Source organism: Nannobrachium achirus (assembly GCF_963921795.1).
Source record: "Nannobrachium achirus genome assembly, chromosome: 21".
Taxonomy (NCBI): domain Eukaryota; kingdom Metazoa; phylum Chordata; class Actinopteri; order Myctophiformes; family Myctophidae; genus Nannobrachium; species Nannobrachium achirus.
Genome location: NC_137828.1, coordinates 36,463,107 through 36,485,695, shown reverse-complemented (window position 1 = coordinate 36,485,695; position 22,589 = coordinate 36,463,107). Strand labels below are relative to the sequence as shown.

Genomic DNA, 22,589 nt, shown 5'->3' with positions numbered 1-22,589 from the left:
ACATTCTGTATAGACGGGTTTCTGGTCCACGTTACACTGATAAAACTAGATGCGTGCGCAGGGTCCGTACCAAAATTATCCAATGAAACCAGCGCTCCCCAAAACAACAGGTTTGGGGATTGGACAGAATTGATTACATGATACAGTCAGCTGTGCATTTAGTCTCAATGTTTGTAAACAAGAAACCCGTCTATATACTGTATATATATCTGAATATATATATATATATATACTGTATATATCTGTGTATTGAGGGGAATTAGCTCTGGTCCAGAGCATTAGAGAGTTCTCGCTAACGCTCCCATAGACTGGCATAGAGCGAAACCTCCACTATGGTGCGAGGTCTCCAACTGAAGTAAAAATATTTTTCGCTGCTCACCGAATCGAAGGCAGTTTTAAGATGTTGAAAGACTATTCTCCATGGTGGGAAAGTTATTTCATACTAAAGTTATTTCATACTAAACCTTTGTTTTTCGGTGAGTGGTTTTATTTTATTTATACACTTTTTTTTTTACTACAGTTGGATACCTTGCAATGTAGTGGAAGTTTGGCTCTGTTTGGCGGAATATCACCACACCTGATAGAGCGTTAGCGTGAACCGGCTAACACTCTGGACCAGAGGACTAAGGGGAGATGAGTGGCTGGTGGTTGTTCTCACCAGGCACGTGCATACATAGACAGCCCTTTTATCCGCCTGTAAAAAAGTGCTTTCTTTCCATGCTATACCTGAAGGCAGCATTCAAGAGAAATTGCCTTGTCCAAACTCTCCTGAACTTGAACGCAGCATCACATGTTGAAAGAATTGCCCTCTCTGTGTAGATATCAAGCATCGAAAATAGACGACCTCCAAGCTCACAACGTGCGACGCGTTGTGAGCTGGAGATCTGCTATTTTCGATATTTTCACCAAAAAGGCCCTTTTAGAAATTCCAGCCCCTGCCTCTCTAACATTCTCTGCACGATCCCTGGTTCTCACCCTTAAAGCTGCGACGGCCGCCTTGCCCTCTTCGCTCTCCTCATCCAGCTCTTCGTCACTCCACTCCCACTCCCCGTCCTCCGTTTTATGCAGTCGACCACTGGAGCCTGGCACTCGACGCACCTGCGCACACACACATTATAAAGCAGGGGTCTTCAACAGGGGTTCCGTGAACCCTCGGGGGTCCCTAGAGTTACTTTAGGGAGGGCTGCCAAATCTTTGTGTGACTGGAACTTTTTTTACACTATCCACTTGAACCATAGCCTCCCTATTCTGAGGGCAACATTATCAGATCTACTAGCACTCAACTTGTAGATCGGCTATTTTCGGCAAAAAGGTTTGGTGTAGAGGGGAAAAAATAGCAGACCAAGTACGGAGCCAACGGTCAAGTTTACAAGGTGCTCAGGGTTTAAGTAGTTAAATGTCTGAAAACACACATTTAACATGAATCCAATATGAAGTGGGGTTCCCTGCTGCCAGAAAAATGTGGTAATTCATTTGGCATGCATTTGTATTCATATAAAAAACAGAGAGCTCTTAGCATCCTCACCCTTTTCGACCTCTCCGTAATTGTGGGCGCCCTTTGTAGTAGCCTCTCTTGTAAATACTCATTGTTCTGTCATGAGAAGGAAGAGGACGTTAATGACAATCACCATCATAGACAAAGTAGGGCACAAACACAGTCAAAGTATACACTTTATTTGCATAGCACTTTTCAAAAACAAGGTTACAACGTGCTCCCCAGACTTAAAAGCAACAAACGAGCAAAATATAAGCAATTCAACGAAGAAATATGAACATAGACGGAGTAATAGAAGAACATTAAGAAAGAGGGAAAAATCAAGCTATACATTCCAGGTACAATACCAACTTAACAGTGACAATGAATGGGTTCCCAGATTGCTTAACAGTTGATGCAGTTGATCCTCTTAATATTTAGGATATAACCTGATAAAATGATGATCACTGAATCTGATTCCCCAGTACTGTAGATGACGTCAACATTTTACCAAGTAATAACTGAGGAAGTGCAAAATGTCTTTGAGAGTGTTTTGGTTTCAAGTAAGAGGCCATGAGTCACTGCCTGCTCCAGGTGTGCACAGTGTGTGTGTGTGTGTGTGTGTGTGTGTGTGTGTGTGTGTGTGTGTGTGTGTGTGTGTGTGTGTGTGTGTGTGTGTGTGTGTGCCTAAATTGTAAATTGTGTGTGTTCATTCATTCATACCAAGCAGGAGGGGGCAGGAAAACACTGATCTGTTCCTAGATGATCACACAGCACCCCCTCTGCTGTACATGTGGAGTACTGCAAACCTTACTGCTGACCAGGGTCATGTACAGCAAACCTAAGTTGGATTTGGGCCGTGTAAAGTGCTGAGCCAGCGCTCCAGTTGTTCCCCGTTGGTAGCGTACAGGACAGGACAGGCCCGGAAGCTGGAGATTGGCTGCTTATCCCTGCCTTTGTTAGAAACAGCACTCCACAGCCAGTAATGAGAGGAATGCTGCCCTGACCTCAGCTGGGACCAGGCATTATTTTGGAGCGGCAGGGCCATGCGAGAAGCAGCATGCTAAACACCTCAGGGATGTGTTCCAATCAGTGGTGGGAAAAGTACTCACATTTTGTAAAAGTATCAATAGCAATACTCTTACAAGTAGTGAGTACCCGTGTTCAAACTTGTACTTGAGTAAAAGTACTTGGGCATCAGAATATACTTAAGAAGTGCTACAAATAAATTACTCATTGTGCAGAATGTTCTGTTTGGCAAGTTTTCAAATGTATCAAAATCTTTCGGAAATAGCTGATCTATAAGCTCACAATGCTTGGCGATTGTGAGCTTGTAGATCGGCTATTTTCAAATGACCGAAATGTATATACTGTAGAGCTGATGTAATAATAATCAAAATCTATAAAGTAACTAAAGTTTTCAAATAATTGTATTGGAGTAAAAAAGTACAATGTTTGCCTCTGAGATGTGGTGGAGATAGGTAATAGTAAAAGTACTGAAAATTCGAAATACGTCAGTAAAGTAAAAAAATAAAAAAAGGACGCGTTACTTGAGTACTTAGTTACTTTACCCTACTGTGTTCAACACATCTGATAGAGATGAATGGGATCAGGTAACACAGAAAACGTGATTCACTTGTTTGATCCCTGGCTCTTATTGTGGAAGGGTGACTGAGGGGGGAGATGAGCTGGTGACTGACTGAGCTGGTGTTTTAAGTCTTAAGAGTCAGGAGTAGGAACAGCCACTTACTTACCTTTGCTTTCTGAAAGAATTTATGCTTCAGCAACTCCGATGACGTGGGCCTGAAAAACAACACATGGCGACAGTGAATCACCTCTCCTTTATCACACCTGTCTTTTTCAAAGTTCCGCTGATAGGAGCACAACAGCAGCGTTTTGGTTCTCTGAGAAGTCTTGAACTCTAGTAGTGGAACAAAATGATTACCCCCGAGTACGGTGTATAGTGTGTACATCATAATAAAATACACCCACATCCTGTAAACAGTAGCAGTCGATAGACTGAATTACCATAGTACCTAGGGCAAAAAATATGAATGCCTTAGGGTGAATGCTCTCAATAGACTTAAAGGAGTAGTTCACTCCCAAAATGACTTTCTTTCCATTGATAACTAATACCATGGAGACTTGAGCACAATAATATGTATGTGTATTTGTTGCATTCCTAAGACAACAAATTGATTATAGTTAATTTACCCCCATTGATTCCGGAATTTGGGAATCCAGAATCAATGGGGGGTCAATTTATTGTCATCAAATTATTGTCTTGAGAATGTGGCAAATACCAAACAATATTATTGAACTCAAGTCTCCATGGCATGAGTAATCAATGGACTTAAAGGATGACTTTGCCACTTTTCAACCTATCTTCATATAATAGGTCCTCACTAATAAAATAGCAAACAAAAATTCTACATTGTCCAAGTATCTTAGGAGAGAAAGACGACATGTGCGGTGGCTATGAATGGCAGCGGTCGCGCGCACGGAGCGAGGTAAATACAATGGATTTAATATTGCAGTTAATCCCCATTATTTATGGAAACCTTCAGCATCCATCGCGTTAAAGCCCTACTTCATCATATAAAAGTGCCGCACAAAAGTAGTGAAAATAGCAGAACTACAAGCACACACCGCCTCGTGATGCGAGGCGTTGTGTGCTTGTAGATCGGTTATTTTCACTTTTTTAAATCCTTTTTAAAATGATAAATACAAAACGAATGGTTTTGGACATACAAGGTTTCCACCCCACAACAACAATATACTTTGTTGTACGGCTCGATCTACAAGCTCACTGTGTCACATCGCATGGTGCCCAACATAGGGATGCCAGGGTTCATTTGGTTAATTACTGTGAGCTGGCTCTTTGTATTATGATTAATGACCTTTTCTCTGGCTCCTTCTGTAGACACAGGGAGATCATCTTCCTGAAGGATTTGCCGTATTTCTTCACAATCTCCTTGTCTGTGATGCCCGTCTCCAGGCCTGGGGGGTCGTTCTGCAGGGTCAGCATTAACACCTGCACAGGGAGGAGCCAAAGACATTCTGTTGGTGACCACCTGTCCATTTGTGTTAGCCAGCTGAGGGGAGGCCTGTCTTAAAGGAAAACTTAGTTTTTTTACAACAAGGGTTGACATTTTAGATTGTAATTAGAGAAAAGAAAAGATGTGTTAAAATGTTTTAATTTACTGCTTTCTATTGTTTTAGCGATTTTAGTATTTTGATTTCAGTGGGTGGGGGCATGCGTACAAGTGGCTAAATATGTATATATATATATATATATATATATATATATATATATATTTTTTTTTTTTTTTTTTTTTTTTTTTTTTTTAACGGGAAATTCTCGGGACTATCGGCCCTGGCAGGGAAAGACATTGAAATAATCTCGGGACTATCGGGCCTGGGATGCAATGAGTTAAGCACCATTTCAAGCATAGAAAATAGACGTTCTAAAAGCTCGCAACGCGTAGATCATCTATTTTCACTATCCGAATCCCTTTTAAATACAGTAATGCATTGATATTAGAAAGAAAATGTACTTCATAATTTGAAAATTCACTTGAGCTTAACACTTAGCCCACCGCTGGTTCCCATTCCTCACCTTCATGGGGGGGTATTTGTGATAAGGCGCAGCCCCTGAGGCGAGCTCAATGGCTGTGATGCCAAAACTCCAGATATCTGCTTTGAAGTCGTAACCCCTCACCTGCAGAAACAGAAAGCCTCCACATCCTGAATAAGTCAAATCTCCTTCCATCCTACAGCGAGATGCACACGAGGTCACTTCTTGAGCACAATGTTAAAAATGTAATTTAGAGAGAGTACATTGTGATGACCAATGGTCTAAACCAGAGGTCATCGCCATGCTTGCAAGCGATGGACATTTTTGTCAAATATATATATATACATTTTCGACGGACATACAAAATGAGTGTACAACTAGAAGCAGTGCTCTTCCGAGCAGAGGTCTCCACCAGGCCGTGCGTCCTGGTGGTGCTACTGTATAATAGGCCAATGTAAAAAGGCTGGCATATGTTCTTCACCTTAGACCTTTCATGGCAATCGGACGCTGCATGCATGATTTGAAGCATTGTATTCCAAAAATGTATTTTGCTAAAGTCTACCTGCTGGTGGCGCTATAACAGGCCAATGTGAAAAGGGTAGCATTTGTTCCTTGACATAGTGGGAATATGTGTGGTAATTTCACGGTAATTGCAAGCTGCGTTGATGATTTGAGGCATTTTGTTCAAAAACGGAGCAATCCTGCAAACTTTGGAAGCTAATATTAGCCAATCAGGATGGAATATGAAATATCAGACTGATCAGACTTGGTCACATGACTATAGAGATACTGTGTACTGATTTGTGTTATTTTCGGAGAAAATCTGAAGGAGTAATATCCAAAAATGTGTTTTACTTAAGTCATCCAAAGGTGGCGCTATAAAAGACTGATGTGAAAAATGCAGGGCAAAGGTTTATCCTTAGTCTCTAGGGAGTGCGCTTACAAAGTTTGAAACTGATCGGTGGAGTTATAGGTAAAACCACAAATCGGCCTGTTATAGCACCACCATGAGGCTGATTTTAAAAAAATTGAAGTGGCATTTCTTCCTCGACCTCGAAAACGGCTCAATCCTACAAACTTTGGAAGCCAATCTTAGCCAATCAGGATGGAATATGCAAAATCGGACAGATCTGTGTCGATCACATGACTGTCGAGATACTGCCAACCGATTTGTAGGATTTTTGGACAAAATCTGTAAGAGTAGTGCACAGAAATGTGTTTTGCGAACATCGGCCACTAGGTGGCGCTAGAAAAGGCCCATTTGAAAAATTTAGGGCAGAGGTTCCAGGGCATCCAGGGAATGTGTGTGCTCACTTTGGCAGCGACCGGGCTAATGGCGACTGAGATTAGGTGCACACAAACTGCGAGGACACACGGACGCACAGACGCACGCACGCACGCACGGACGGACGGACGGACGAAGGGGAAAACATACTCTCCCCCATGCCTTCGGCTGGTGGAGACAATTACCAGAAACATTTAAAGAGCCCCGAATGACCATGACAGGTCTGTAACACTGAGAGTGTACAAGTGTTATGGGGTCCTTGCAAAAAAACAAACATTTGAGAACCACTAAATGGTAAATGGTGCATTTATATAGCGCTTTTATCCAAGGCGCTTTACATAGATTGTGCATTACATTCACCCATTCACACACATTCATACACCGGTGGCGGAGGAAACCATGCAAGGCACCAACCTACTCACCGGGAGCAATTAGGGGTTCAGAGTCTTGCTCAAGGACCCTTCGACATTAACTCAGGGGGAGCCCGGATTCGAACTGGGAACCCTTCGTGCTCTAATAGCGGTTTCTCTACCCCTGAGCTACACCACTACCACTACCACTAGCACTAGCACTACCACTAGCACTAGCACTAGCACTAGTGGACTTCTAATGTGCCATGCATAGTGTCGTAGTGAATCAGTGTCACACGTATTCTGAAGAAAGACTTGACATTCAGTAATTGGGTCTTGAAAATAAGAACATTATAATGGTGTGTCAAAAAGAAGATCTAGAATTTGCAGACACAAAACCAACTCTTGCCACGGAAACATTTGTCCATGTACGGACATGTTGATGACCCCTGGTTTAGACAGATGCTAGGTTAATTGTTTACCTGGTGGTATCCTATAGTTTTCAATGTGCAGATTGTTACTTTGATTTGCTAGGTTCTTGGTTTACCTGTGATCCTAGTTTATTGAGGCACTAACTCTGTCTCTCTTCTTTTTTTGAAGCGTGCAACACGCTTCACAGTTCAAAGTCAAATTCCACCCACGTCTTTAACCCCTCTCTGTTGACTATAAATCATGGGAAGAGCTGGAGAGTAAAGAGTAAATCACTCAAAGCACACACAGTGCTCGTGTTTACCTAGCATGGAAGGTAAAAGTAATAAGATGATACGGAGGGTTGAGGTTTTAACTAGCACGTGGTGGAGGCATCTGTGAGACTAACCTTCTACCGGTTGTATCGTCTAATGTTTCATGCACTGGTTAACTATTATGTCATTGTGACATAAAGTTAGCAGTGTGTGTGTGTGTGTGTGTGTGTGTGTGTGTGTGTGTGTGTGTGTGTGTGTGTGTGTGTGTGTTGAAACATACCACACAGAAATGTGTGCTATGTTACTTCTCAAATATTTCTGTTATCTCTGCTGTAGGCAACAAGAGGGCGAGGCCAGATTGTTCTGTTGTCTTTGCAACGTTGCCATGGTTCCACCTCGGATCCGCACGCACCAGTGTTGTTCTTGACAGCAAATTTTGATTCAGTTCTGTCAGTCTTTTGAATAAAATGTCATTTAGTTTTACTCATAACTTAGTCACCTGAAAAGTATTAGTTTTAGTCGAATTTTAGTCGACTAAATATCATAAGATTTTAGCCGACTAAATCTACAGTTGATTTAGTCAACTGAAATGTATTTTGGCGGGCCTTGATGGCATCGTAATGACTGATTTTACACTTGGTTGTGTGCTGAAAATAGCAGATCTACAACGCGTCACGCAGCACGCAACACCTGAGAGCAACCAAACATAAAATGACTCTCTTCTCCACTAGTCCCTCCCTAGTTTTAGTCTAGTTTTTATTTTGTTGCCGAAATTGTCAATATATTTAGTTATAGTTTTAGTCATCACAGCTTAGTTTTTATTTTTATTTATTTTATTTTTTTTCGCCAGTGAAAAAAAACAAACATTTTTCGTCATAGTTTTAGTTGACGAAATCAACACTGGCACGCACCTGTTCCATGACCTCTGGAGCCATCCAACACGGCGTGCCCACAAACGTTTTGCGCACTTTATTTCGGGTCATGTCGCCACCTGTAGCTAGGAAGGCACTGACGCCAAAGTCTGTGGGGAGAGACAAAAAGGGAAGCAGAGGAGGGAGAGATGGGGTGGATGAGACACCAGTGGTGGAAAAGTAGTCAAATGTTTTTGGTTTTATAGAATAAACGTTGTTTTATTTTAATCTCCTCGAGTGCTCTGATCTCAGCTTCTTTTTTCTACAGTATTTTCCCACTGATCCTAGCAGCCAGCACCGCATACTTATAATACGATTTTATCTCCCTTGAGCACCCGGTTGTTCTGTTTTTTTACTCAAATGTTTTACTCAAATGTTTTACTCAAATGTTTTACTTAAGTAAACGTATCAGAACTGAAATATAGAAATACTCTATTCAAGTAAAAGTCTGGAATTCACAATTAACTTGAGTAAAGGTATTGGCAAAATGTACTTAAAGTAGCAAAAGTAAAAAGTACTCAAAGTACTCATTATGCAGAATGTCCCAGTTTTAAAATGTATACAAATCTTTTGAAAATAGCAGATCTACAAGAGCTTGTAGATCTGCCATTTTCAAATGTCCGAAATGTATATACTGTAGTGTAGGGTTGAAGTGGTTAATGAATATTTTGTAATCATAATCAAAATCTACAAAGTAACTTGTAACTAAAGTTTTCAAATACATGTAGTGGAGTAAAAGAACAATATTTGCCTCTGAGATGTAGCGGAGTAGAAGTAAAAGTACTGGAAATTGGAAATACTAAGTAAAAATACCTAAATATTGTACTTAAGTGCAGTATTTGAGTGAATGTACTTAGTTATTTTACACCACTTGTGAGAAACACAATGGAATCCGGTCGAAAGAAAATGAGTCAAAGCTGACCCATTCCTAATCCAGTAATATGTAACTCAAGAGCAACGCCGCAGACAATGCATTCTGTGTACAGTCAGCAGGGCTAATTATATTTTTCACACACTAGTTCTACTGTGAAGAGGTATAGAGATGATCTCGCCATGACTCAATGCACGGCATTGACTCATGAGGCTGGAAATGAGGCTGCAGCGCAAGGGAATGTGCAAACAGGGGTGTCACACCAAATTCTGGGCCCTGGGTACAAGGATTCACTCACATTTTGTGCTTTAACTATTGAAAAATAGCAGATATACAAGCTCACGGCGCTGCGAGCTTGTAGAGCTGCTAATTTTGAAAAATCGTGAAAGTTTGTGCAAGTTTGAATATTTCAAATGATCCTTCTAAGGTTTTTTGAAAAACATGTTTCTATGTCCGTGGTGCTCAAACCTTTTCATGTGAAGGACCCCCAAAATGATATGTATTTGGCCACGGACCCAGGGACCAGGGACCCCCCAGAAGCAAAATTTGAGTTACAAAATTAATGTTTGGTTAAAAAATACATTATATTCAAAGATTTGCACACATTTTCACGAGTTTTCAAAAATAGCAGATCTACAAGCTTGCAGATCTGCTATTTTTCAATAGCTAAAGTATAAAATAATTAAGGCCCCTCCACCTGGGGCCCTAGTAACTCAGTCCCAATTTCCCCCACCCTTGTGACGCCCCTGTGCGCAAGAGCCAATTCTTCACACAACCTAATCTGGGTCACCACACCACCGGTGACAGGTAACAAGAAGAGCCTCGCAGCCAAAATACCTGCAATTTGCACGGAGCCGTCGTCTCCGAGTAGGATGTTTCCAGCCTTCACGTCCCTGTCAAGAAAAGACAAAGAGGTTCTTCAAATAGCTGTATCCCACCTGCATGTGTCAAGAAAAACATGACGGATGGAACGTTTTCTAGAGGATGAATAATCTGCCGCCTTCCGCTCGTGCTCATTTCATTCGCAGCAGTGGTTCTCAAACTTTTTCGTGTCAAGGCCCGCCAAATTAATATGTACTGTATTTATGCCCGCGGACCCCCATCGGAAAATATTGTGTGCCAAGTACCCCCATACAAGATATGTGTTGTTAACAGTTTGCCAGCCAAAATAGAATGGTGGTTGGTAGATTAGCCGTGAAATTTCTATTATTGTATTGTGATCTGAGACATAATATTATGTTTATAAACATGAGCCCGCCGCCCCTCCTTCTTGGACAGCGCCGTTGTTTTTTCATTTTTTCTTTCACCCAGGTCATTAGCTCACCGTGATTTTCTCGATCTCCGTTGGGATAGAGTGGTGGTTTTGGCCGAGCATCGATCTCCCTGTGCGTTTCGCGTGCGCGATCCGCGCGTATAACGATCCATGCATATAGTCCAGGAGTGACTGAACAGTCGATGTGTCCACTTTGGATAGACTAGCACGTAGCACTCCAGCTCTGCTAGTGCTAACGCCCAAACAACAAGTGGGTGGGAGGAAGGAAGGCTGAAGAAGGAAACGCCATGAGAGTCACTTCTGTTCATGTCAGAGCAGCCACGAGCCACCGATGGACGAACGGTGACTAGGGAAGGTTAGACGATCGCCGATTTTCGGATCAAAATCATTTATTCCGGTTTTAATGACAAAGTCCGGGAAAGTACGGCGCGGCTGAGACTCCTTGCTGGGATGTGCGATATACTACGGTTTTAACATTAAGGGGCTCCCCGTGGCTTGGAAAGGTTTAAAATGCTTAAAAGATATTCTCGATTTTATAGCAGATTGTATAGCATTAAAGTGCTTAAAATGATTTTGATTCTATATTAACTCATTTTGCTGGGGACCCCCTGGGACCTCCTCAAGGACCACCCGAGGACCCCACTTTTAGAACCACTGATTTACAGTATATTTCAAGTCATTTGTCACGTGTTCTTATTCTGAGCAATTCTTACCTCAGTGATACTATACTGAGCAATTAATAAGCACATTAGGGCAATGCAGTTAATCGAAAACTACGCAAAAGTCATGATTTTATGTTCCACAATGACAATCGTGAAACTTGGTAATTAATTCAAACATCTTATTTGGTTAGCAATTGCACCTTGCCCTCATCTCTCACAGTTATACGAGGGTTAACAAGCAGAACGTTATGGAAACCCTCCGCACCATCCATCAATCAGGCTCACAGAGGCCATTACATTCCTTTTGGCCAAAGACATGGCACTAGTATTACTGTAGTTAGTACAATGAGCAGAAACAACAACAGACACAGATGAAAACCCATTTTCCCACAAAATATCATCATTATCAATATTTTTAATTAAAATGGGTGATTATAATTATGCAGTTCTAAAGCATATACAGTAGCTATTCACTAGCTTTTATGGGCATATATAACATGTGTAACCTTTTACTGTACACCAGGGGTCTTCAACGTTTTCAGGCCAAGGACCCCTTAGTTGAAAGAGAGAGATGAAGCAGGGACCCCCACCAACCTTTTCATTGATTCCATATAGTTTCATTATTTGACAGCACAATCAGATATTTTCAGATGGCGGTCTGCAGTCAAATACATATAATTCTAGGGGGTCCTTGACTTGAAAAGGTTGAGTTGAGAAACATGGAGTTTTTCAGAAATCCATAGGATTTAGAAGACATTTTTAATTCCACAGGGACTTCAAAGCTCACTTCCTTCCTGCTCAGTGCTCAGATTTTTTCTTCTTCTTTATTAGCGCCCCTATGCAGTCTCCACTTCAATGCTCATGGTGACGATTAGAGGATTCGCACGTACGCACACGCGCACACACACACACACACACACACACACCCACACACACACACACACACACACACACACACACACACACACACACACACCTGCAAGCTAGACAGAGTTGCCATGGCGACAGACTCACTAACGGTAAAGTCTGACCAAAGAGGTCAAGTGAAAGACGAGGAAATAAAAGGTATGCTTAACCCATTAAGACCCGAGACTGATTCTACTAAATGTCTTCAAAATGTCTTCTAACAGTTTTCTGAAAAATGTTTGTTGCTACATCAGTGGCTCTCAAACTTTTTCATGTCAAGGACCCCCAAAATTGATATTTATTTGGCCTGTGGACCCCATCTCTTTAGTTCCAGGGACCCCTACAAGCAAAAATGTTAGTTAAAAATGTTCCCTTTAAAACGAGTGTTGATTGCCAGAGACTAGAGATGGTCCGATTGATCGGCCATGGTTTGGATCGGCTCAATATGAATGCAATTAATGTGATCGTTCCAATCAAAGGTAAATTCACTGATCCGATCAATGACGTATTATATTGTACATGTGCTAGTCAAGGGTTTGTTAAAGGGATATTCCACTTTCAACAGGGAAACACCCTATGGGCTTTTCTCCCTACACACACCCATTGTAACTTCAAACTCCATTTTAACCATGATAGATTCATTAAAAACACCCATTATTTTTTCTGGTGACTCATACTACCCTCCTAATATGTGAGCAGGCCGTATTTTATCCATAACTTTCTTTCATTTATTTTTCATAATTATTTGGGAAAATGGAAAAAATTAAATACAAAAAATAATTATTAAAAATAAATGAAAAAAGTTATCGAAAAAACACGGCGTGCTCACGTATTAGGAGCATAGTATGAGTCACCAGAAAAAATTAATGGGTGTTTTTAATGAATCTATCATGGTTAAAATGAAATTTGAAGTTACAATGGGTGTGTGTGGGGATAGGCCCTGGGCCTGGAGGGCCTGGTAACATTTACATCAAATATATAAATATTGAATCAACCAAATTAAAAACTGTTCAGGGTGTTCATAAAAGCCTGATTAGAAGATAAAAGTCACAAAAAAATAACTGAAAGTGAAATATCCCTGTCTGATCACACTCCAGATCCAAAAATGCTAAAAAGGTTTAGGCTTACAGGATAAGGCAGTAATTGCAGATAATTCACAAAATAGAAAGAGGATTGAGCACTCGTCAATGAGTAGTTCAACAATATACTAGTCTTGGGTGCACCGTTCGGGCAACAATTTGTCATTGCAGATATACATGCTCACAACACGTACAGTAGCAACGCAACGTGTTGTGTTGTTTCTTTGGCTATTTTCAAATAGCTGAAGTACTGAAAAACTGATTAATGCATGTTTTGCAATAATAATACAAGTTTTCAAATAATGCAGTGGAGTAAAAGTACCATATCTGCCTCTGAGATTTAGTGGAGTAGAATGAAAAGGTACTGAAAGTTTTAAATACTCCAGTAAAGTATAAAAAACTTGACTACATGTTACTTACACCACTGCTCACCATCCACTGTTAGGACCACACAGAGGGTCTACAGCAGTGGTTCCCAAACCTTTCAGCTTGTGACCCAAAAGAGAAATTGGATGTTTGTTTGCCCGGGACCGGTCCCAAACTACTGAAAACAGAAGATCTACAAGCTCACAACGCGGCGAAGCCTTGTGAAAACAGCGGTTTACAGTTAGTGCACCATGAGAAAAAAGGAGCAATTCTCAATGTTGCCAGAAGGGGGCACTCGAGTAAAATACTGCAACTGTTCTTGGGATCAGACTGTAAACAAAACGAGCCTGAATGAATGTAAAAATAGACCCATCTTTGAGGGGACTGTCATGAGGATGAGATAACAACAACTTCCACTGAAAGAAACAGACAGAGCCGTGTCTCTGTCACTATGCAGAGGGCAAGCATGCTGCTCATTTCATCTACACGACTAATGTGTACAGTCAGCACACACACACACACACACACACACACACACACACACACACACACACACACACACACACACACACACACACACACACACACACACACACACACACACACACACACACACACACACACACACACACACACACATATTTGCTTCCATGTAGATTTACAGTACATAACATTTTTCTCTTAAAGGGGTGGTTCACCCCCGAAATGACTTTTTCTCTATTGATTACTCACGCCATGGAGACTTCAGTTCGATGATATGTTTTGTTTGTTGTCGCATTCCTAAGACAAAAAATGTCATTACAATAAATGTACCCCTATTGACTCCGGATGGGGACCCGAATGCATTTGGGTCCCCATCCGGAATCATGGCGTGAGCAATCAATAGATAAAGTCATTTTGGGGGTGAACTACTCCTTTAATTGGGAACATGGAATACATACAGTATAGGCTACTGCATGGGTGATTGTAGCCATTAGAAACATTCCTGTGCTACAAAGACATAATTGCTAGCATATTGCTGAAGAAGGCTGGGTCTTCCAAGGTTCCAGTATAAAAGGCCTTTGTTGATTTATAACCCCCCCCTCCCTCCCTCCCTCTCTCTCCCCCTCTCTCCCTCTCTCTCTCTCTCTCTGTAGCTTTTTCAAGACATTTACCTCAGGTCGTAGGGCTCTCCCTGAGGCACAAAAGAACTAGAGGGACTGGTAGGGTAGAGCATTTTGACTTCAGCAGTACTTAACACGAAGCCTGGGTTGTAAGATCTTTACTGGTTTCACAAGTCCTTTGGCAAGGTAACAAGACTCCCTGAGGCCCCCCGTAGAACCCAGAGGAGGGAGAGGGGTATTTAGCATGGCCTTGCATGTAGCAAAAAGACACAGAGCCGTGATCTTTACAGGCCGTAGCTGCTTGAGAAAGTAAGCATGCTAACAACACTCTGGAGTTCAGACGGGTCAGCAGTTAAATGTCTTTGTGGAAATAAACGCTGGACACTCGAGCGCCGAGCGCTCTCGTCGGCAGTGCTCCCAGTAAACACACCATGCAATCAATGGAACTCCAATGCAACAGATCAAGGAGCAGTGGTTGAAAAAGTACTCACACATCAATACTGCAATCTAGACATACTGTTACGTAAGTAAAAGTCCAGAATTCAAATCAAAATTTCACTTCAGTAAAAGTTCACTTAAAGTACCAAAAGTACTCACGACGCAGAATGTCCCATTTCCCAAGTTTCAAATGTATAAAATGTATGAGAAATCCTTTGAAAATAGCAGATCTACAAGCTCACAATGTGTTGCATTGCGATGCATTGTGAGCTTGTGGATCTAAACTGGTTAATGTATGTTTTGTAACAATGACCAAAATCAAAAAAGTAACCAGTAACTAAAGTGTTCAAATAAGTAAGAGTAAAGGCCCATTCCCACTGGGCCAGATACAAAATATTTGTCTCCATTCAAGTGGATGGCAAGATACAGATACAAAATATATATATTTTTTATCTGTATCTTACCATCCACTTGAATGGAGATATTTTTGATCCGTTTATCTGGCCCAGTGGGAATGGGCCTTAAAAGTATAATATTTGCCTCTGAGATGGAGCGGAGTAAATTTGTATTCAAGTACAGTTACTTGAGTACATGTACTTAGTTACTTTGCAGCACTGAGGGAGAGGCAGCAGTGGAGGCACGGTGGAGGAATGCAGCGTATGTGACATATTAGGAGTGCAGGCTGAAACCCTACACGGGGATTCCCACCGCTGCTGGAATAATGAAACGGCCTGGCCTGCGTAGCCTCTCAGAGCCACTCAACGCTAAGCAGAATGAGCCTTATTGGCCCGGGCTCTCTCAACGCCTCCTTGAAAATTGCAGCTCCAAGACAGAAGGAGCCAGGCACGTGCACACATAGACGTGCACACATAGCCGATAGCCGACACATAGCACACATAGCCGATAGCCGACACATAGCCGACCTCCAAGCTCACAACATTCTCTGCACGTCCCTGGAAGGAGCCTTCAGTGCACGTATACAGTATAGAGGGAAACAGTTTATATACCGTACACATTTTTTTCATGGCCCGGACAAGTTCATTTACGTAACTGTCACCTTAAAGCAGTGTTTCTCAAACTTTTACATTTCAAGGTATCCCCTTAACTCTTGAAGCTCTTGACCCTAACAGGTCCATTTGGTTCCATTTGCATACTGTTAGAGTTACAGACTTGTATGGGTCCACTTAGACCCCCCTAAAGGAACCCACAGAGTCCCTGGAATCCACTTTGAGAAACACTGCCTTAGGGCCCTCGCAGACGAAGGCGATATCTTTTAAGATCCGAAATCGTAGATCGGTGATCATTTCAAATGACAGCGATCCTCTTTCTTGAATTCGGGTTCAGATATATCCCGCTGTGGAAGTGAAATATCTGATACCTTTTCAAACTCGCCAGATATATGGATTGACCGCCCCTAGCGATTTCGGAGGGGGGAGTGGGCCAAAAAAACACATTTTCGTTGTTTTCCTGCGCAGTTGAGATAAGAGGGCAAAATGCGCTGCTCCCAAAACAAGGATCACTGAAGCCTTCGCTCTCGACAACACTATAGTATCAAGGCATGATATCTTTGGCTATCATCTTGGCTGTCAAAGCAGTGATCCTTTCTGCCTAGCACAATGTGGAGGTTTTGTCTTCCTAGTCTCTTGCTCCCCACCCGGAATTCAAAATGTCCGGAATTCAAAATGTACTTGAGTAAAAGTATGAAAGTATTGGCATCAAAATGTTCTTGAAGTACCAAAAGTAAAAGTACAAAAATAGCCGATATACAAGCTCACACCGCATAGATCTGCTATTTTCAAATGGCCAAGGTATAAAATAGGGCTAAAGTGGTTCATTTATGTTTTATAAATATAATTTATATCTGCAAAGTAACTAAAGTTCTCAAATAAATGTAGTGGAGTAAAAGTACAATATTTGGATCCGAGATGTAGTGGAGTAGAAGTAAAAGTACTCAAGTAAATGTAATTTGAAACTTCCACTCTGGTGCAGATGCTCCCTTCAGCTTGTACCAACGCCACCTCACACAGAACCTTGACCACCTGCGCTCCTGCTGCTCTACGGCCAACAGGCCAACATCCGCTCCTGTTATCCTCCACTTTTTGTTAAAACAAAATGTGTGCCACTTGTGGAATGACTCAATCGCATATCAAAAGTGTACGGCATCACCTCGTTACACCTCAAGATACGACAGGGCGATTCGTCTAAGGTAATTTGAGCGACTATACTTTTGAAGGATAAAAAGGCTGTGGGACAGACAACCTGAGGGCGAAAGGAAAAGCCTGGGGACAGAGGATACTAAAATACTTCCCCTCTCCATAACTTCCTCAACCGGGGTGTCTCTACTCTCTCCTAAGGGGTGTGTCATGTCTTATTACTGAATGTCCCTTAATGATCCAGGATTGACGCCTCAGATCAATGAAGCATGCAGGGCTATTAGCGAGTCAGGGGTTCAGCCTTCAGACCGCTAAAGCAGGGGTCTTCAACGTTTTCAGGCCAGCAAGGACCCCTTAGTTGAGAGAGAGATGAAGCAGGAACCCCCACAACCTTTTCATACAGTAGATTCCATATAGTTTCATTGTTTGACAGCACGATCATCAGTTTATTTTGGAATCTGGTCATTTTGTGTTTTCAGATATTTAACCACTTTAACCATCAATACTTAATAAACTGAAGACCTTTCACTCTGTACTTAATCTGCTCTTTTTCTCCTCTACACCAAAGCTCTTTGCCGAAAATAGCTGATCTACACCTCACAACGCCTCGCAAGTTCTCAGAATATGAACACTAGGGTTCAAGTGGTTAATATATAAAAATGCTCAACCTTTTTCCCTGTGGCTTTGATAACGTAGATAGTTCACATTACTTCCCGGGTCTAAGTCTGAGTCATAATGAATTCTGCTCTTCAATCTTTACATTTGAAAACGCCCTGTTGGGGGGGAGGGGGTGGTAACACTGTACAAGTGTTTGATTGAGAGAGAGTGACTAACACCATCTGCCTGCCTTCCTCCGCTCCCCGATGAAATGAATTAGCCCGGAGGAGAAACAGAGGTAAAAGTGAACGGCGGAGGATGTGATACACTGCAGCAGCCAGCCAGTCAGCAGCAATGGCTCCTTCCTCCCTGACAGAAAGGCTGCAGACAGTCATTAACATTCACAGGCGAGGAAGAGGAGGTGGAGAGAGAAGGCGGGGTGGTGACACAATGCACCACGCAGGGATCAGAGAACAACTGCCATCGCTTCTTCTTTTCAACTTCTTTTTAAGCCGTACACTCAAATCCAAACTAAGTGTGCATACGCAATACGCAAACGATAGAGATATCGCCACTGTCGGGCAGAAACCTTGTCTCCAAGTTTCAAATTTGTATGTTTTTTTTCATAAAGTAAAGCCCTGCTTCCCCAGCAAGCACGGACAGGACCTGGACCAATCAGTGACGTCTCGATTGGGGCCAGATCAAGTCAAAACACGACTAGTCAGATCTGGCATAGAATATCACCATAAATCCTGGCCACGAAAACGGACGTCCTGCATTAATCGGTTTTAGTAGTTCGTAAATACAAAACAAATGATTTTGGACATACAAGGTTTCCACCCGACAACAACGATATACATTCAGAATACTCACTTCTTTGCCTCATTTCAATACCTTGCAGACACACGACGTGCAAATCGAGCACGCCACATATAACAAGAGCACCGTACGATCACAGGTGATGACAAGAGGACGACGCAGTGTGCCGGCTCATATTTATGACCCGTTGAAAAAGTTAGCCAGCCAGTAGCCAGGTGGCAAACTGGCGTTGGTATGAAACTGCCTGGAAGATTTATCGTGCTCATCTGGCCCTCGTCGTACCTTGGCATTCCGCAGGGTCACCTTCTTCTGACATCGCATCCTGGTGCCGGGCTAATAGCAGGGCCGTAAACACAGGCTTTTATGAGTCTCCTCCACCTTGGGGACTTTCTGGGGGGAGCAGAAATATCCTGAGTGTCCATTCCTCCCTCACGCTGCTTCTCTAGCCCTGTGCCCTTTGCTGCTCTGGCAGATCAGCTTTCCCCCTCCGCGCTGCGCTCTCCGTGCCGGGGTTCATATTCGACGACTAAAACCACAGTATCACGGAAAAAGAATGTTGGTTGACTACCTTTGTTCACTGACAAAAACTAAATCAAAACTAAATCAAATCTATGCTGTGATTTCTTTACAAATAAAAGGTAGATGATAAAGTCAGGGAGGGACTACTGGAGAAGAGATTCAATAGAACTAAGACAATGCAGTTTATGTTTGGAAAAATCCCTTCAGTCTGATAACGTCGGGGGTCATCTGTCGGGACTTTATTTCTCGATAACGACCTCTCAGCCAGACGTTATCCCTTACTTCTATAGCAGAAGCAATATGCATGCCGGATCCTCCCCCTTTTACTGTCCTCCGGAGATGGATTTCTTTGTTACCGGTGGATTTCTGGAGATGAGCAGGATTTAATCTTCTAGGCCAGGGGTTTTAAAAGTGGGTGACGGGGCACCTAGGGTGCCGTGATGGCAGTCCAGGGGTGCCGTGAGTACAGATCGCGTTAGACCGGTAATTGCCGGTTTTGAACGATTTTGTATGGCCAAGACCGGAAAATAAAATTCTTCCCGGACATTGTGACCGATTGAAAAACCAATGGTCATGTATTATTATCGCTGTCTGCTCCTCTGCGCAGGCTGCCTCTCTCTCTCTCTCTCTCTCTCTTCTCTCTCTCTCTCTCTCTCTCTCTCTCTCTCTCTCTCTCTCGCTCGCCCGCTCAGGCGCTCCCCCGCTCTCTCTGTCTCTCTCTCTCTCTCGCTCGCTCATTTCAGTGTCAGTTTGCAACGAACGCACGCACTCGCACTGCATGTAAAGGTAAAGCCATTGGAATTAAGGAATGCACGCACGGTCAGCAATCAACCGACATAAACAAACATTATACACTTGATTGAAGTTCTTTATGAGGAGATGGAGTGGAGACAGTAGGAAGAACAAAGCCTTTCCAACTCTCCCAAAGTTGCATAACATGCGCATGGACGCATTGTGTCACCACTCGACAGTGAGTATTGGATTCATTGCTGGCCAGATGAATGATGAATCTATCAACCTTATGAAGCAATTGCTATTTTTCATTATTCTGAAGTCAAGACATGGTATTGTAGGCCTATTGTTGGCATGAAACACGATGCAACAGAAAGACCTTGTTGTGAAAGCAGTGTGCCACATGCAGACAGCCTGTGCGATTAGTCCAATATAATTAATTCCCATATGCAAGATTGAAGCGTTTTTTCTTTTTAGCCTACTTTTTCATTTGGCTGGTGGAGACATGTTTTCCCCTCCGTCCGTCCGTGCGTGCGTCCGTGCGTCCGTCCGTCCGTCCGTGCGTCCGTGCGTCCTCGCAGTTTGTGAGCGCCTAATCTCAGTCGCCGTTGGCCCGGACGCTGCCAAAGTGAGCACACACACTCCCTGGATGTCAATCTAGAACCTCTGCTCTAAATTTTTCAAATGGGCCTTTTCTAGCGCCACCTAGTGGCCGATGTTCGCAAAACACATTTCGGTGCACTACTCTTACAGATTTTGTCCAAAAATCCTACAAATCGGTAGGCAGTTTCTCGACAGTCATGTGATTGACACGATTTTTCATATTCCATCCTGATTGGCTAAGATTGGCTTCCAAAGTTTGTAGGATTGAGCCGTTTGGAACAAAATGCCTCAAATCCCAAACGCAAAGTGCAATCATCATGAAATCGCGCACACACGTTCCCACTAGGTCGAAGAAGAAATGCCACTTAAAATTTTTGAAATCAGCCTCATGGTGGCGCTATAACAGGCCGATTTGTGGTTTTACCTATAACTCCACCGATCAGTTTCAAACTTTGCAAGCGCACTCCCTAGAAGCTAACGATAAACCTTTGCCCTGCATTTTTCACATAAGCCTTTTATAGCGCCACCTTTGGGCCGACTTATGTAAAACACATTTTTGGATATTACTCCTTGAGATTTTATCCAAAAATCACGCAAATCGGTACACAGTATCTCTATAGTCATGTGATCAAGTCCGATCCGTCTGATATTTCATATGCCATCCTGATTGGCTAATATTAGCTTCCAAAGTTTGCAGGATTGCACCACCAGGATGCACAGCCTGGTGGAGACCTGTGCTCGGAAGAGCACTGCTTCTAGTTCAATTTGTTTTCAGTCCCAACTATGCAGTAGGCCTAATAATACTTTAACTGTTGATATTGGCTGTTTGTGCACCTGCTTGTAATTTATGCATTAAAATGATTATATCCGGTATTTTCTTCAGATGTCCGGTAAATGTTAATCATGCCGGTCACGGTGACCGGCAGTTTAGAATCCTAGCGCGAAGTCTGGCCGTGAGATAATTTGATAATATTTGGAATTCATTTGGACACTTAAAACAATATTTAGTAATCCTTTTGAACTTGAAGTACAAAAGTTATTTTCAGTCAGGTCTAATCAAAATGGCTATTATCTCAACGTTTTCCTTGGTATAAATCTAAGGTGTTGGGAGTGAACATTATTTATGAATATAATGTAGGGGTGCCTTGGATGAAAATAGTATTTATTGGGGTGCCCTGAGCCAAAAGAAGTTTGGGAAGCCCTGTTCTAGACGCACCACAGGATCAGTCCTATTTTTATCAGTATGAAATCACAGACGATCTATCAAGGAGGTGAATTTAATATCACAGTCCAGTGCTAGCCTTCTCTCTCAACTACCTGGAGGAGGATTAGAGGGTTGATGCATGCAAGTGACTTTGTGGTTTTGCCAGTTGGTGCACACTTCCCATATTGTCGCTGTCGGGCAGAAACCAGTTGTCTCCATTTTCTACTTTTTTTCTTTTCTTTAATAAATCAGTGCTATTGAACACCCTTTGCTTCTGTGTGTGGGTTTTACCTAGCCTGACACTCAGCCTGAATTGACATTTCGTTTCACTTCATTATTCAGTCTGAAAGTTCTTCCCCCGAGGGCGATTGCAGGGATGGGCGTTGCCAAAAAGAGGCAGTCTTCAGCGATTGGTTCACCGACCAACACATGACATAGTGTTGTTATCATGGTTGTTATGTGTGGCTGGCTAGTGGCTAGCCTGTTGCTTGCTAGTGCTACTTGCTAACCAAAGAAACAGTCAGAATAGGAGCACTACGAACTAGTAATCAAACACAACATAACATGCCTGCAACTGGTGTTTCATAGCGAGATCGATACGATCGCATTTTACCGCAATTTACCGCATTTTAGCGCGACGCAATGCGCGGTACGGTACGGCGGCGGCGCTGGTGTACTTGGAAACACTCGTGAGTTCTTGGAAACCCCCACCCACGCTGATCACAAGACGCTGATTCACGACGCTGATTCGCCGTACGGATTTTCAACCGAGGCAGGACTCTTCAATGAGAGCACTTCTAGACCCCTGAATCGCCAAAACAAAAAATGTAAAGGGGTGTGGCTAGCGATTCAGGGTCTGGAACTAGGCTAGGTTTTACCAATATTGAACCAATGAAACATATTAAAAAGAACCCATTGGATCCTCAAACTGTCGTTCAAACCACCTAACGAAACAACTTGTGGAGAGAGTTGTTTGGCTATTAT

General features: G+C 42.6%; 1 protein-coding gene across 2 annotated transcripts in view; it reads right to left on the bottom strand.

Moving 5' to 3' along the window:
• oxsr1b (oxidative stress responsive kinase 1b) overlaps nucleotides 1-22,589 on the bottom strand; it is a 132,680-nt gene that overhangs the window by 23,460 nt on the left and 86,631 nt on the right. For both annotated transcript variants that reach the window (XM_080752155.1, XM_080752156.1), the window contains exons 5-11: nucleotides 9,989-10,044; nucleotides 8,281-8,390; nucleotides 5,094-5,195; nucleotides 4,375-4,508; nucleotides 3,229-3,277; nucleotides 1,526-1,591; nucleotides 976-1,098 (exon numbers count right to left, since the gene is read on the bottom strand). In XM_080752155.1, the coding sequence (XP_080608281.1) occupies nucleotides 976-1,098; nucleotides 1,526-1,591; nucleotides 3,229-3,277; nucleotides 4,375-4,508; nucleotides 5,094-5,195; nucleotides 8,281-8,390; nucleotides 9,989-10,044 (640 nt within the window). The remainder of the gene's footprint in view (nucleotides 1-975; nucleotides 1,099-1,525; nucleotides 1,592-3,228; nucleotides 3,278-4,374; nucleotides 4,509-5,093; nucleotides 5,196-8,280; nucleotides 8,391-9,988; nucleotides 10,045-22,589) is intronic.